Source organism: Orbicella franksi, chromosome 4 (genome assembly GCF_964199315.1).
Source record: "Orbicella franksi chromosome 4, jaOrbFran1.1, whole genome shotgun sequence".
Classification (NCBI taxonomy): Eukaryota; Metazoa; Cnidaria; class Anthozoa; order Scleractinia; family Merulinidae; genus Orbicella; species Orbicella franksi.
In genome coordinates, this window is record NC_138148.1 from 3,665,431 (window position 1) to 3,682,563 (window position 17,133).

At 40.3% G+C, this 17,133-nt stretch overlaps 3 protein-coding genes across 4 annotated transcripts; 2 read left to right on the forward strand and 1 right to left on the reverse strand.

The window, feature by feature from the left end:
• The first annotated feature begins 660 nt into the window (after nt 1–660).
• LOC145485970 (collagenase 3-like) lies at nt 661–5,548 on the forward strand. Its single transcript, XM_081464640.1, has 5 exons — nt 661–1,049; nt 1,785–2,039; nt 2,248–2,713; nt 2,969–3,230; nt 3,351–5,548. The coding sequence occupies exons 1-5, from the start codon at nt 927–929 to the stop codon at nt 3,823–3,825; spliced, it is 1,581 nt and encodes a 526-aa protein (XP_081320766.1). The 5' UTR covers nt 661–926; the 3' UTR covers nt 3,826–5,548.
• A 496-nt stretch (nt 5,549–6,044) lies between these two features.
• LOC145485971 (zinc finger protein-like 1 homolog) lies at nt 6,045–12,754 on the forward strand. The gene is made up of 8 exons (XM_081464641.1): nt 6,045–6,330; nt 7,396–7,507; nt 8,393–8,481; nt 8,992–9,096; nt 9,790–9,859; nt 10,300–10,518; nt 10,923–11,040; nt 11,812–12,754. The coding sequence occupies exons 1-8, from the start codon at nt 6,229–6,231 to the stop codon at nt 12,020–12,022; spliced, it is 1,026 nt and encodes a 341-aa protein (XP_081320767.1). The 5' UTR covers nt 6,045–6,228; the 3' UTR covers nt 12,023–12,754.
• Nucleotides 12,755–14,198: 1,444 nt separating this feature from the next.
• Nucleotides 14,199–16,744, reverse strand: LOC145485983 (uncharacterized). 2 transcript variants are annotated; one of them, XM_081464659.1, is made up of 4 exons: nt 16,340–16,744; nt 15,712–15,811; nt 15,487–15,559; nt 14,199–14,719 (listed from the first exon to the last, which is right to left on the reverse strand). In XM_081464659.1, exons 1-3 carry the CDS (start codon nt 16,550–16,552, stop codon nt 15,516–15,518), a joined length of 357 nt encoding a protein of 118 aa, XP_081320785.1. In that variant the 5' UTR covers nt 16,553–16,744; the 3' UTR covers nt 14,199–14,719; nt 15,487–15,515. The 2 variants fall into 2 exon arrangements, with proteins under 2 accessions (XP_081320785.1, XP_081320784.1); XM_081464658.1 differs by having other exon boundaries at nt 15,487–15,604.
• Nucleotides 16,745–17,133: the final 389 nt, after the last annotated feature.

Sequence of the window (17,133 nt, forward strand, 5' to 3'; positions counted from 1 at the left end):
AATCCCTTAACAGGACAACCGGATTGAGCAGCTGGCGGGGTTAGAGAAGTCGTGACTCACTAATTGTTGCGTAACCAGTTTGCAACCGCACGAGGGCAGTCTTAGCGCAACTAAGCACGTCTTTCGCCCCAACTGTTCTGCAAAACCGATGCTTACTACTTCCCTTTGAAGCAGTCTTAGACTCAAGACTGTACAAATTGATTATCATGGAATAGAAAGCCAAGCCCGTAACACCTTTGACAATAAAGACAACTACATTTCCCACATTTCAAATATGTCACGTTCACCCACACATTTGAATAAGAGAAACAAGGATTGCTTTGAGTATTTTACCGTATTATTAAACGATTTTACTAGATAAACACCGGCTGCCCTTTAACAGTTTGTTTTGACTGGATGGGCTGTTTTGATGATAGAAAACTGGCGACACTTGCCACTGAGTGACGGCTAATTTCCATAACCAAGACTTTTGACGCACTATCTATATAATCGGAGTGTTTTTGTACCCTAGCAACTAATCTCCATATGTTGGCCGTGCACACAAGTGTTTGTTGCTTACTCGGAGGTCCAGAAATTATCGCATTTTCTGGAGAGCTGTGATTCTTACCAAAAAAGTACTTTTCAAAATGAATGTAAAATAAAGGAACACATTTGCGGTGAATTTTCATGGCTTAATTTGCAAGTTGTGAATTGTGTTGCAGAGGAAATGGGTCGGAACAACGTGTTTACGGAATTCCTGAGACAAGCCCTGTGCCGTCATTGCTGACGTCAGAAGATCTAATCAACACCAGGTTTTAAGGTATAAAACGAGTGCGATCAACGCGACTTCAACAGTTCTTCCAAGATCCACAGTTAGAACAACTAACTGAACAGAAAGGAGAAAGTTAACTGACTGGAACTTCTTAACCTATTTAAAAGCCTCAAGCATGGAAGTAAGAATTATTATGCTGTTACTAACAGTCGTCGCTGTAAACTTTGCAAACGGAAAACCGATTTTTCAAGTGCCCGTTGACCCTGACGTGGAACCAGCAAGGGAATCTGAGCTTATGGTGAGTAAATGCATAAGTGATAAGTCTTTCAATGCAATAACTTATGAAGTTGTAGTAATTATTCACGCACTTGAGGTGATCACGCACTGAGTCAGGCACGGCAGATCACGACATGGTTCTTTGAACAGTAGGGTGTTCCGACTGTAAACAGATGGTCAATGCGCACTTTGTTCGTTGCATGTGTCAAAAACAGCTTCTCTTGAGTCAAAAAAAAAAAAAAAAAACGTATGTAGCGGGACTTTGACCCCAAAAAGTGCGCGGTCATTGAACTCAGTGTTCGCGGCAGTGATCATCATTTATCACATATTGCGTCTTCATCGCTGTACGTTTCTTACATATCAAGTTCAGGATATGGATACGAGCTTTTGGTTAAGAAATCTTATTAATCCAAAATGTTAACAAATACGGGAAGTTGAGGATTACAACGATTACGTTTCTGTTTAAGCGTGACGGACTGAAGGTGTCGTCATTCCGGAACATACGAGGGTGATTCGTTAATTTACGTGCAATGACTTACATGACACCGCTACGAGACGATGGGTGTGTTTCACTTGATTGTCAGAAGAACTTCAAGTTCAATTTCCTTCGGATGTCACTGATCTTCATGTTCTCCTCGATTTTAAGCATAATAATAATCAAAGATTATATTCCCTCCCAATTTAATCGATTATTGCTGGTATAACTTCGACAAAGCTAGGAGAGAGGAGCTCAAGGGTATTTAATTTTTGCCAACAGGATTACCTCATCAAGTACGGCTATCTCGGTAACCCCAATCACAGAATCGGAAAAGTCACCACAATGGAGGAATTCAAAGCCGCTGTTAGAAGAATGCAACGCTACGCGGGTTTAAATGAGACGGGAGACTTTTCTGATCCCAGAACATTAGCGCTAGTGAAAGCGAACAGATGTGGAGTGTCTGACTTAGGACCATCTGATAATGCACGACGTAAGCGAAGATACGCCTTGCAAGGAACATACTGGAGGAAAAATGTAAGTCACCTGGTTTGTGTGTGCTTCGTTCCATTTAATTTAGTTCTCAGATAAAGTTACAAAGTTGCTTGGCCTTTGTTGGTCTTTTAACTTTCGTATCTGCTCTCTTCCTCACTAAGATCTGAGGGGAATTCCGTAAATTCTACTCAGGGAACTTTCAGTCATATACGAACCAATTAACAATGATTTCTACTTTCAATTTTCGCAGGAACTCACTTACAGAATCGAAAACTACACACACGATATCCCAGCGGAAGAAGTGGACAATACAATCGCAAAAGCCATTGATATGTGGTCGAGCGCCAGCGGTCTCACTATCAAGCGGGAGGACAACCCAGACATGCACGCGGACATCAGAATTCACTTCGTGAGAGGTTTCCATGGCGACACCAGACCAGCGGACGGTCCTGGCGCCGAACTAGCACATGCTTTCTTCCCTGGGGCCGATGATGAAGACCTAGCTGGTGACGTACATATTGACGATGACGACACGTTTGCTGTTAATGGCGGGAGTGGTATTGACCTGCTGTGGCTGGCCGTGCATGAACTGGGACACAGTCTTGGTCTTGACCACACATATCACCCTGATTCGGTTATGTTTGCTTATTACACGGGATATAAACCCGACTTGAAGCTGGATAGTGACGATATACAAGGAGTGCAACGCTTATACGGTAAGATTAGCATTCCTATTAGTATCCTTACACCCGACTGAATAGACACGCTTGGGTAAACGGAGTCCCAAGTCTTGCCTCTATCATGATCACAAAAATATCAGCTTCTGTAGAAAGGATCTTGTCATTAATTTTGCATGTGTACCGAATTTCCATTCGTTGCAACCACTTTACTTTTTAATTATAATAAGCTGCATTTCTTTCTCAGTTCATCCATCAATGACTAATAAACAATTTTCGTCTTTAATTACACAGGTCTTCCAGGTGTCGAACCAGAGACTCCATCGCCCAACCCCACCCCCAAGACTTGCAGTGACGTCAAACCGGACGCAGTGGTCACAACCGCCGACCAGAAAACATACGCCTTTAGTGGCAAGCATTTCTGGGAAATCAAGGACACGGGCGGCGCCTCAGGTCCATATGAGATCAAAGATTACTGGCCTGACTTAGAAGAGAACATGGATGCTGCATACACAATCAGGTCCTTTGGACAGACGTTATTCCATAAAGGAAATAGGTAAGATACTATCCAGTTTTACAGGACTTGTAATTAAATCGCAAACGAAATCGCATCCTCAAAAGTTAAAGATCATTGCACGTCGACGTTTCTAATCGAACTTTTCTTTTTGTTGATCAGGTTCTGGGTGTACCACAACAAAGAAAAACAGTATGGTCCCGCTGACATCTCGCAACTCGGACTGCCCGAGGAGCTCGCCAATATTGACGCTGCGCTGGAATGGAAACGAAATGGAAAAACTTACTTCTTTAAAGGTTCCTATTATTGGCGGTACGACAGAACGCGGGGCAAGATCGATGATGGATATCCCAGGTCTATATCAGTTTGGAAGGGAATTCCCAATGATATCGATGCAGTGTTTCAATGGAAAAATGGCAGGTCTTACTTCTTCAAGGGAAGCAAATACTACGCTTTCGATGATGACAACGTGAAGGTCCTTGAAGACAGTGTGAATCCATACCCAAGAGATGTAGCATCCTACTGGATGGGCTGTTCCAACCCAGATGTTGAGATAAAGCCGGTGGGATCAGCTTATGGCTTACTACCAAACCTGCTCGTCTTCATTGCATGTTTCTTTATCACGTGGCTGTTTTAAACGCCTGTAGCTAAAAGGACAGATTAGCCTGAAACACTTATATATATTGCCACAGACGGAATTAAGTTTTAAATTGCAGCTTATAAAGCACGAACAAGAACGCTTTGTGGACACAAACATGAAGTGTATAAATTAAAGTGCCGTGTACACAGTCGAGTCAGTTCCCAGTGGAACAATTATATTGTACAGTTATATATAAAATATTTATTTATTGATGTGAATATTAATAACTTATTACATTGCAAATATTATTAATATCGAGGCGAATGCTCGAAAGGGCTGTCACAGCTCAAAGAAAATAAATATTTATTATCTTTCAAAAATACAATTTCATGTGGTGTTTTGTCTGAATGTGGGATTGGTGAATTAGCATGGTGAGAAGTTTTAAGCCGAACTGCAGTTTGTGCATTTGTAACGGGGAGCAAAAAGGTGCAAGACCCACAGATATATTTCAGTGGAGTCCTGTGACCTTGATATTGTTACTTTGGATCTTGGATCCTAATTTTTGCCTTATTGAACCGTGACTCAGACAAAAAAGTAAATTCTCGTTTTCAGATGCCGAATTAACTCCTGCTGGATCCTTATAGTTATGTCTCTCGGAACCCCTAAAGCCATTAATTTCTCTTCATGATAGAGCTCTCATCAAGACTTAGCAAACTTCAGCTCAGTGAAAACCTGAATTCTAACTAGGGATCTTAACCCTCGATCTCAAACGACTTGATGAGAAAAGCGCCCTGGAACGAGGTTGATCTATAGACATGCACTTTCTGAGCGGGACCAAAGTCTTTTTCCTGCTAATTGACGGCATGGGTTTGTAGCTGGTAAAGTAAAGTAAGTCTGAATACCAGCCAAGTGGCCCATAAGGCCGGAGCTTACCCGCCGGGTTTGCCTAGCATGAAGCGACAATAGGAGTATTTCTACTCCCACCTGGATGGGATGCTAGTCCATCGCATTAAATTTGCCGGTACCGATTTATACACCTTGATGGAAAGAGACACTCTAAGAGCAAAGTGTCTTGCCCAGGAACACAAAACAATGTCGCTGGCCAGGGCTCCAACCCGAACCGCTTGATCCGGAGACGAGTGCACTAACCATGAGTCCATCGCGTCTCATGGTTAGTAGATCTCAATTCCCTCTACGAGACACGCCAGCAGTGAATCATGGTATCCTAGTTGTATTCAATAAATTAAAAACAAATACCGAGTCCAAGATGACTTTTGTTAACATAGTTATTATGTTTGCTTACACTTTACAATATTTTACAATCCCCCGGTTCGCAGTTTAACTTTTTGCGCGTCCGAAGTCGCCCGATCTCCGCACAGAAACAAGATGTCGCGAGTTAATACCTGAAGTGTTTTAGCGAGATTCCACGATTACAATTTGGGAGCTGGGGAAGGATTTTGTGAAGATTTGTCGTGTCAAAAAACATGTGTGGGAAATGGAGGGGAGCTCGAGTGCGCGCTGGATGACGCGTTTGATACCAGTATAGCGGAACGATCATGTTGCGAAAAACAATTTAAGGAAAAATTTTGCCGAAAAGACGCTAAAATTCTCCAACTGTCGTAAAAGCATTCGAAAACAAATTCGGTTAAGTTGTAAAAAATCAGTTGCGACATTGTGTTGTGTTTGATTGGTTTCGTGGAAGCAACGAAATTTAGAGATTCGAGTGAATTTTCAGATTGCGTTCAAAATTTTTGGGTAAAGAGTTGCCTCCCTTGTCAATATTATATGGTAACCCAAGAGATTATTATCAAATTCTCTTGGTAAACTTCATGTAAACCCAAAAAAAAAACATTTCACAGCGCGAAAAGGACTAGGTACGAGTTTAGCGCTACAGTGTTTCACAGGAATTTTAGGTAGCGGTTTTGCCTGTAACGTCGCGTAATAGATGACAGGAGACAAAGGTAAACTATTCATTCTTTTCATTCCTTTATTTACTCCCTTCCTACTCAACAAGATTGTGTCCTCTGGCTGTGGTGTAGTTAATCCTGAAGCATTACATTTTTTGACTACGTACTCACTACCAGTGTTAAAATTAATTTATCGGGTGCGGAGCGCTATTACTACCCTCTGAAAGAACTATTTATTCAATTAAAGCCTGGAATAATTTTCATGCATCACGATTTTTAAATAAATAAATAAATAAATAAATAAATAAATACGTTGCGTTCAGGGCACACAGAATATCGCGAGAATTCCAGGACCTGCGACTAATTAAATTTAAGACTGAAAAGAGTAAAGTTTGAAAGGCCAGGTTACAAAGCTATACTATCTGACCGAGTACCGAGTCGGTCGTAAACTATGGCGACGTGGCAAGAAGACAGAAGGAAATCGAATGAAAAATTTGTCCGATTCTGATCTTTTTCAGGGTACATGTAAGCGTTTCATTGAAGGAGAACAATCATGGGATTGTGTAAATGTCCTAAGAAGAAGGTCACTACACAGTTTTGCTTCGAACATCGTGTGAATGTTTGTGAACACTGCCTGGTTTCAAACCACCCAAAAGTAAGTGATCTGAAACTATTACTTCGTTATATTTTACTCTTTAATCTCTTTGGAATGAAATGTTCATGAAACTGGTTTATAAACCAATGATTTTACTTTTAATGATAAACTGTCCAGGCTATTTGCGTTTTGAAAGATTACATGTACATGTACTTGTTTGTGAGGCGGTTAGAATCGTTTTTAAATATTGGTGTTTTTAAATGGTATTGGCTGTAGACCTGTAATCCTGCACAAAGTTAAGGCCTAGAAATTTTCAATCCAAACCGGGAGATCAGTGTTCAAGAATGGAGGCGTAGATTCCCTTTAAGTAAACATTACAAACATGTAAACACTGCAGCAAATCGAAGAATTTTAAAAAACCACAGGGAATGTTAAACAAAACCTGCTCATCTGGTCTGCTCTCCGAACGACAACAACATCTTTATTCATCTTTATTTATCTTCATTCATTTATTTATATATATATATTTTTTTTTATATTTAGCATTTAATGAATTTAGCACGTTACAGTTAGGTGACAATAGACCAATTTCGATATATTAAAATTCAGCCTAACACAATAGCCCTCAGCACGAGGCTCTGGGGAATAAACCCCACAAACTCTGTAGTTAGAGCCTTGCACTGAGGTCTATTGTTTTAGGCTGAATTTTAATCTGTCTGGAGGTTCAATGTACCATTAGGTTTTCGAGTTAGCCTCCAGCCTAGTTATGTTAATTTGAAGGACAGGGAAGATATATACAGTTTACAGTTTAGTTGAAGGAAGACAAAAAAGTAAAACCAAAAAGAAACCTAATTCAGGTATTGAAATTGACATGTTGTGGAGGAGAAAGTAAAAGTTTAAATTTTGAAAAATAATTCTTTCTACATATACTTTTCTTCATGTATTAGTTGAGTACATTATGAGATCTAAGAGTTCATGCAAGAGCTGTTCATGACAATGTTTTGCTAAATGCAGGCACAAGCAACACATTGTGCAGGTAACTGCATTTTGTAAATCCTTGGTTACATGCTGTAAGTATACTGATGTAAGTATAATAATATTAATAACTTTCATTCTTTTCTTTAGTGTATAGTTAAATCTTATCTACACTGGCTTCAAGACAGTGACTACAATCCAGTTTGTACTTTATGTAATGGAAGTTTAGCTGAAGGAGATGTTGTCAGGCTAATTTGCTTCGGTAAGGTACCAGTTTTCTGTGCATTAATTTGCTAAAATTTCTTGTAACATTGATATGTGCGTCTTTGTGGAATAATTTGTGGTCGAATAATTAACAATTAGTGGACAAGGTTGAGCAAATTATTGTGATTTGTTAGTGGTGAGGAGATCAATTATCTGTCGAAGTCAAATGCTGTGGCAAATAATTGATCTGTGAAATACTGACAAATCATGACATTTCTGTTTTCATTCGATAGCCAAGTTAGTTTTCATAAGTATTTAAATCACTCTCTGTCAGCTCAGGGAATCGATCTGTTATTTTCCATACAAGAGCATGGTTACAATTACGCATGAGGAGAATAGTATTTGGAGCGAAACACATTTAAGGTGATTCCTCACATTTGCATTACAATAACTTGGAAAATGTTCTTGTAATAAGCATTAAATAATGCTAAAATGGGACATTTTTAATGCCTCACTGCTCCTTAACAAGCATGGGCACCCCCTTTTTTATTTTATAATTAAAGTTCTCATATGATAAATATTCAGTGGACAAAGTTTGAACAAAAATCTATTGGCAGTTTTATTTCAGGGGAATTACCTTAAATGGTGCTACAGGTGAACTGACCATTATTTGTGGGCAGTTATTTGCAGGTCACATGTGGGCTCTCGGCCAATGAAAAGGAAGGAAAAAATTGATCAAATGATACTGTAGTTTATTAAACGGCTTGCTGAGTCAGCAGGCACTCCCCATACTCCCCATTTAGTCAATGGCAGGTTATTTCTACCCAGGATCATGTCAGTTGGACTAACAATAACTCAAGTCCCACTGTTTTTGCAAAAATCCTGTGCAAAGAATATATTATCTTTTTTCCGTTTTTTTTTTTTTTTTTTTTTTTTTTTTCAGATGTATTTCATTGGGGTTGTCTAAACAGTTATGCAGCAAGTCTTCCAACTAACACAGCTCCTGCAGGTTACACTTGTCCCAACTGCAAGGTGTGTGATTAAATCTTATTTGTCTTTAGATGTAATGGGATCAGTTTATTTAGGTTGTCACTGAGCAGGAAGGCAATATTAGTTCCCAAAGACAGGCAATAATTTTGAATACAGCTTTATACTGAAAAAAATCCCTGTGGTACATGTTGATGTGCTTGAAGCAAGAAACAAAGTCATGCTCACAACTGGTCAATTTGCTCTGTGACCATCCTGAGAGCTTCCTCTTGTAAAGGAGTTGCAATGTAGTGTGACATACATGTACAAAGTTAAAATAGAAATAATATATTGAGTAGTACAGGTCTTTCTTATCTTTTTCTCAACTCTAATTTCATCAACTTCCTTTGGTGAACTTCACGTTCCCTAAAAGGGAAAATTGAGACTGGATGGATGTACATGTAACTGGTTTCACAAGAGCCATCTTATTTTGTCTTGGGCTACTTAGAATGTAAGAAAACTGGTGAAGTTAGTGATTTGGAAATGGGGTTAACTTCAATTTGTTGGTATTTTTAGTCACCAGTGTTTCCTCCAGAGAAGCAAGTTTCTCCTGTTGCAGACCAATTGAGACAGATGCTAGCCAGTGCACCATGGGCCCGTGTGGGTCTTGGGCTCCCAGTGGTGAGTATGTTACAGCTGCTACTTAACAATTTATTCATACTTTAGAATCCACCATCAAGTTATGATGCACAAAGGGAGCATAAAAGAAGGGAGGGAATCGTAGGAATTGTTTGAGGTTCAGCCAAGAGCAACTCTACATGTAGCTTCTGTAGTGCTCTCCAAGCTTTCCAAGGACATCATAACTTGATGATGCACTGCTAAAAGTCTGAGTCAATAATTGTTTTATAACATTGCCAATAGACATGGCAAAAGGAAGTTTCGAATTGATCTTTGCTCTTGCCACAGGCCTGGAAATAATTGGATTATGATGTGTGCGTATGTATACTGCTGGGTGGTAGCTAAGAAAATGCTATGTGTCTGAGATTTTCATTTAGCTATCTTAAAGAAGGGGAGTATTTGCAGCTTATTGACCCACAGTAGTAATGTGATTGTCAACCAAAATCCAGCTTCAGCTGGCACTTAGAGACAACCCTGATACTGAGATTGATAGCATGACTTTGTCTGCTATGTTGTAAAAATGCTTTAAAGAGTAGTTTTTTTGCTTATTTAAGTTTAATGTATTCTTTTGCTGTATGATTTTCTCTGTATTATACAAAATAAAATGGTTGTTGTTGTTTAAAGAAGGTCTTGCAAAAAGTGTTTTGGATCACTGCTGACTAGGAATTGTGATTAAATTCAGTTTTCATTTGTCAGGTGTCAGCCTCAAGCTCGTCCAGCTCAGCAGTATCTGAAAGCAGTGTGTCTAGACATGAAGCTGATGTTGGTAAGCATGTGAACATAAAATTACTGCATTTTGTAAGCTGTTGAAACTGAAGTATTGGTATCATACAACTCCGCATGAAAATGTTTTACACAAGTTGCAAGTGTATGTACGCAAGTTGCCTCGTGTATACAGGTATGCAAGTATTGATTTTAAACCTTGGGTTACAAAATATGCAAAAGTTACCTAACAATTTAAGTCTACCAATGAGGCAGGGCTTATTGCAGGCTCTGAAGCGTACATGTACATTTGTACTGTATATTTATTGCCTAAAACACAACACAAAGCAAACCAAGGCTTGAACACCCAGGCTCCTTAATCTAGAGGCAAACACGCTAACCATTGACCACTGCACCTGTCAGAAACTAGCAGGTGAAAAATGGTCAGCTGCATTTTTCCTCGAGAAATTTTCAATTATTGTTACACGTATGTTTTCTCATCAGTCTCTCAAGTGGCAGACAGTCACAGGAAAACAGCTACAAACGGACACAGTGACTCATACTCAGTCACCCAGGCTTCTAGTCAACCCCCTCCTTATATGTCCACCCCACTAAGTACCAAAACAGAGCTCAGATCAGCCAGAGACCACGTAGTGGACGTGCGACAACAGAATACGGTGGTACCACCCCCGCAGCAGGCTCATGCTCGCTCAGACAAACCAAGTAAGTTTGAGACCTTCAAGATATCAGTGACATTTAACAATGTGATTCAGGCCGGGGTTGTTTGAAAGGTGGATAACTCTATCCACTGGATAAATCATTATCCAACTGATAGCGTGGTTTGTTTTGTTAACACTTGTCCACTGGAAAGGAATTTATCCAGTGGATAGTGTTATCCAGCCTTTGAACAACTAGGGCCAGAGTAATAGTTGGTCCAGGTTTTTATTAGGGGTTAAAGCCCCAAGCCGACTTTCAAAGTCAATACAAAATGAAAGCAAATGGTTTTGCTGGTCTGTTGAGCATAGATTGTTAGCACTTTGTATTTGTTTTGTTGCTGTTTTTTATCTAAATGGGAATTTTTTTGTTTTTACATGTGTCATTCATTTGTTTGTTTGTTTATCATCCAGGCACAGTTTCAAGGAAGATATTCAACACTCGGGAGGCTGTGGACAGTATTCCTTATGACCATGATGAGAATAAATACCAAAGAAGAGGTGCTATAGACTGGTTCACAAGATGGTTCTGGTGAGCAACACACATTTACTCCTTACTGGTATTCTTATTTGGGCCTGTTGAACTGGCTTGGAGACTTTTAGGGCATGCCTTATTGATCAGCGTCAAAAAATGTTGATAATCGGTATGGCTGACTTTGTTAATTGGATCTTTTAACACAAGATTAGATCTTGGTGTACTGTTAAAAGAACTAGAATTCAGTTCAACAGCACAGGCTGAGGTTACAGTGGCATGCTTTGGGACACTCCTAACTAACCCTACCCAGCTCTACCAAGTGCTTTATATTCTCAGCAGTTAAGGACCAGGAACCAGGCAAACTGACTGGTTGTGGTTCAATTGACAATCTTCACAATAGATATGTGGAGGCGCACTGGCCTCATGGTTAGTACGCTCGCCTCAGGAGCGAGCGGTCCGGGCTCAAGCCTTGACTGGGGGCATTGTGTTGTGTTCTTGGGCAAGGCACTTTACTCTCACAGTGCCTCTCTCCACCCAGGTGTATAAATGGGTACCAGCGAATTTAATGACGAGGGGTAACTCTGCTACTAGCATCCCATCCAGGGTGGAGTAGAAATACTCCTAGTCGCTTCATGATTCAAAAACCGGGAAAGCACCGACCTGATGGCCACTTGGCTGGTATGCAGACTTTACCTACCTTGCCCCACCCTACCCTACCCTCTCCTACGCTGCCCTACTCTGCGCTGTCCTGCCCAACCCTAGTAGTTGTTTTCTTTGGATAGAGACTGTAATTAACACCATCATGGATTGTTATTATTTTTGCTTCAGGTCTCGAAGACCAAAAAAGCCTGGACCCGAGGATCCCAACGCCTCCTTAAAACGGACAACCGTCATGTTGATTCTGCTCGTCCTCGCCTTTACCACCATAGTCGTTCTATTTACGCGTGTTGGACGAGGAATCGCCGATAAAGACCCTTTTCTGGATCCCATGGCGAATCCCAATATAAGAGTCAGAGGTGGAAAAATGGACAACGCGTGAATCTACAGCATCGCTAACGCTTGAATCGATATCAAAGGACTTCAAGAATGAACAAAAACCAGCACACCCAGAAATGGAAGAGTTTTATTTCGCTTTCCGTCTCTTCACAATAGAATACTCAGACTACTTTTGATTTTGTATATTTGCGCAAGAGGAAATTGCGATCCGTAAATATTGTAACTTCGTATGTCGTACGGTCCTTGTTGAAGAGAGTTTCGCAGGGATTTAGAACTTATTTTAAAAACCTCCTGCTCACTCACCCCCCCCCCCCTCACTCACCCCTCCCCTCCTCCCATTCCCCTCCCTTTTAGGAAAATGAGAATCTTTTAAAGAACTAGAAATGAACAGATGAACTATCCCTCGGATATAGTGTAAGATTTACATGTAAAACAAAAGCAATACATAACATTAAAGGCCGGAAGAAATGTCACGTGGTGTAACTCTAAAGAAATGTCTTCGTCTACGAGTGAAACAGCAAGTAGTCAGACGATCGGCGTGCAGGCTACCAAATTGAAAAAATTAAGGAATCTTAGCCAAGCTTGGAAACGTATCGCAGCCCAGCGTTTTCAGTATTTTTACTTTTGCTATTTAGTCTGGAAACAGGTGCTGCTTTTAGGAAATCGCCGTTGTTGCCGAAACCGTGTGATCCGGCTGATGTTGTTTGCAGACAGGATTTTTCCATAGGGTGGAACTTATACATATCCGTTCCCATCCCCAATGTGATCCCCAATTGTGATCTGTTTCCATCTGTACCATCATCAATCATCGTCAAAATTATGGGCTTTTTTACCAGGTTGTATTGTTTCTATGGTAACCTATTATGCCATAACGACCACAACTTGTTGACCAATGATTGGGCTTTTGTGTGATGATAATATTGTAAACATCACTTGATTAAGAGTGGTAGAATTGATGCGTCAAAATTTACCTGCTGGAAACCATTGGAGGCCACCTTAATATTGTGAATTTTAAAACTTGTTTTCATAGATGTACTTTTTAAGGTAGGAACGTAACTGCGATGAACTTTATACAATTGGACCCCGCTAATTCGAACTCGGTTATTTCGAATTCCCCGTTATTCCGAACTCAATACCATTTCCCTTCAGTAAGTTACTATCGGCTATTTGGAATACCCGCTATATATTTCGAACTATTTTTCGCCTCCCCTGTTCGAAATAGCGGGGTTCAACTGTACATTGAAAGGCTCCAAGCTCTACTAAAAACATTGATTGGTTCTCAATATTAACGGAAAGCCTTACGTTTTTAACATTGAGAGGTGGCGGAAAATGTTCTTAAGTTTTTTCAACTGGAAAGATGGATAGTCTCAGGAGGGCTCCTGATAGTCTTTCAAAGGCCTGTTTTGGGCAGTTGTATAGCACCCCCCTCCACACCCCCAAGATTAAAAACAAGTACAAGAGTTGCCTTTTTTATCATTTTTAGTCTAAGCTATACTCGATTAAATTAGGGAATTCCTGTCTCCGACATCCCAAGGTTTTGGCATCGAAGTTGTTAAACTGGAGTTTCCAAACTCACTTTCCAAACTTCAGTTGGTTAGCAACTTACTTCCACCCAACTCGTTGACGACGAGGTCTTCGACGAAGTTTCTAAAAACAGTAGCTGTTACCCCAACTGTGGCCAATTCGCTGGTACCCATTTATATTCTTGGGTGGTGGAGAGAGGCTCTAAAGTGCAGTTGCCCGCGAACACAATGATCCCGGCCAGGACTCGATCCAAGACCCCTTGATTCGGAGTCCTGCGCACTGACCATCAAGCCAATGCACCCTCTGCTCCCTCAGGATTGCATAGCAAATTTTCGCTTTCAAATATTAAGCAATTTCTGCGTTCACACTAGTGACTACTGGCGATCATGGTGCACCAGTGTGAACGGCCGTCTCTAGGTTGTCATCATTGATGACGCCGTTGTTACCGACCTTACGTGGTCAAAGCTGCGTCACGGTTTGCACATTTTGAAAAGTTTAGCCTAAATTTATCAAGGTGTTGTTTGCAATCCGTGTCAATCTTTTCCATCCTTAGCCATCCTTGTTCCTTTATGGTTATTATTATCTCTTTGGTGTCTTTTTATCTTAGTAAACTACTATTTTCAGTTTTCCTTTTGTACGTGGCCAAAATAACTCAAAATAAGTTGACTGAGCTCCTTTAGGGAATCAGGCGCACCAGCTTTCACACCTCTAGCTTCACGTCAGCTTTTGTTTGGTGAGATCTGCATGACAGTGAACTCGCCAAGTGATACTGAACGAGATTAGTTTAAACTATCAGTCAACACGCACTTGATTCTGTGGACCAATTCCAGTTTTTTTTTTCCTTTAATGGTTGTATAAATCTTTAATTTCTAACTATTTCTACTCATAAAACTCAAATACAAGACAACATTCATGTGAACAAGCAGTAGCAAAGAATGAATTCGCGTCCTCAGTAAACCATAAATTTTATCTGGGCTTTTACTTTCTCAGACACATTGCGTCGTAATTTCGCTTGAGCATGATCACGTGATGATAAATCATTCATAATAAACGCACTCATTGACATTTGCTATGTTGCGTTTGAGTCGTCCACTTGAATCACGGTGAACCAGACATATTGTCATGTTAATCTCCTTCAAATTCCTGCAACCAGGGGGTTCTTGTGTTGATTGACATTTTTTACCACTTAAAATAATTGCTAACTACTTGTTTTAACCTGTAGGGAAAGAAGCATAGGTTATTAATTACATACACTCGCGATTTGCTGGGTTTTAAACAGGAAGCTCAAAGAGCTTAGCACTGAACCTGGCAAAATTATAACCACAGAAGTTGTTAAAAGTTCAAGGGAATATTTTTCTCATTAAATAATAGCACTTGGAAGCTAAGTGCCAATTCATTGTCCCTCCGTCTACACTTAGGTCTTAGATTTTCAATTTTTTTTTTAATACTGTCCCGCGCGAAACCTCTAAAACGAAAGATAAACGCATATAATGCGTCCGTATTTGATATGCACAGAGTTTTCAAGTCCGCGATACACGTGATCATCGCGACGTTAGAGTTTTCAAAATACATGATTATCATTGTCCACGTTTTAATGGGAAACGACGAATGCGACAGTACCCACTTTGAAACACTCTTTGAACAGTACAGGTAAGTGTACTGGCTCAAGAAATTTCAGCAAAAAAACAAAAAAAAATCTAAAAGGCGGGTGATGAGGTACCGCCTGTAGCATCGAGAAGTCCCTGTGCACGGTTCGAGAGGGAGTTAACAGAGCAGCAAAATGAGCACGCCAATTAAGTTGACAGAAAAGTTCTCCTTGTGCAGATTTTGCCGAGGATGGAAGGTGTACTAAAAAATGGCTTCGATCAGTTTTTCCCTTCTTCTGAAAGCAGTTGAGCAGCGCTTGCTTCAGTGTATTCAATAGGTGTGACAGATGCCAAAACCACAAAAAACCAACAACAAAAAATAGGTGACTCTTCATACCTAACGATGATTATTCATTGCTGTCCACATCACGTTGTTGTTGGCATTTCTTCTGGTCGGAATTCGATGAAGGCTAATTCGAGAATTATTCGTGAAATAAATAAACCCATGTTAAAAGCTGAAAAGAAACGGAGAAAGAAAACGTTTCGCACAAAGAACTGAATGAAGCGATATCAAGTGTTGTTTCCATAGTGATGCCATCTTTGAATGACAAGTCGCACTTACCTGCTGAAACTTTTCCTAATCCAGTCCCAATTTCCTTTTCTGCCAGACTGTTGTATATAAATCCAAGGATAGCCAGTACGAAGGATGCACAGTGGAGTAACTAGAAAGACAACAGACAAAATTTGCGATTTAAATCAATTATTTTATTGCGACCGATGTGATCTTTCTTTCCATCTAAATCATAACCAAGAGATTGTGATCCTATTCTCTTGTCATAACATAATTCAGTGCAGTTGACACTGGAGTTTGAGAAGGGCCGAAAAAAAGAACGCAAACGAGAAAACCACAAAGTGTATGTCCCAGACAACGGGAAAATAGTCACTGAAAAGAAACTAAATTGGATCTATCTGTTGCAAAGTCCCAGCTGTTGGGAATAGTTACGGCTTCTCTTATTCATCAGGTTTTGTACTGGAAGCAATCGATTTTCTTTCCCTGGTCGAAAAGTTTCTCGAAAACATTTCTCGAAATCGATTTCGAGAGCGGAGCGTGTCACACCACTGGTGAATAGGAACTTAAGCTAACACAGTAACTGACATATTTTCCGTTCTCAAATGAAATAGCAACAGCCATCAAAATATCGCTATTTGTGCGCATTCTATCAGATACATATAGCATATATTGTACTAACCAGGACGGTAAACGTGAATTCGTGAGTCGAATTCTCAGGCATCTCCACGTTGATAATTGAAACAAAGTCGTTAACTAATGCACCGAAAAGAAATGTGCCCAAAAGTAGTGATAACAAAGGGTAAAGTTCTTTTCTGTGGAGTTGAATCCCTCGGAAGTTAAACTGCAAAACATATGCGTAAACAAGAATATTATCAGTAATCGGCCTATTCATGTAATTTATCTCTGAATTAAGAATCACATCCACCGCTCACCATTAGGGCAGAGCTCTGCCTTCACCATTGAAAACTTTTAACGCAGCAAAATTCGGTATCTTGGCATTCCCCGGAAATTTATCAAAACATCAGCTGGTTTATTATGCCAGGAGCTGCTCAGCACGCGTGTTTGTGACACGTGACGTCAAATTAAAGAGTCATCAATCCGGCTCCAGAGAATGTCGTCATTCCGCGAGAGCAAATTAAACATTCGAACCTGTAACACCAACAGCAAATATGTAAAAAGATCTTCTGTGTTTCGATTGTATAATATTCTATGGAGTTTTGGTAAAAACAACTAACTGGCTTTGGCAATCCCGCAATATGTGGTCTCCTTGGAAGAACAGATAGACTTTGAAGAGCGCGTGCGCGGCTTTGGGAAGAAGTAGCATCTCAAAATAGATTCCCCATTGGGTAATGAAAAACGTTTTAGAGCTCTCGATTTCTAACGCCCTCTCTAGACTCGCGCTTCACTTCTACTCTCCGTGGTCGTGTACAGTGCGAGTACTGCGTTTCTTACACTGAGACCGCGGAAACGACC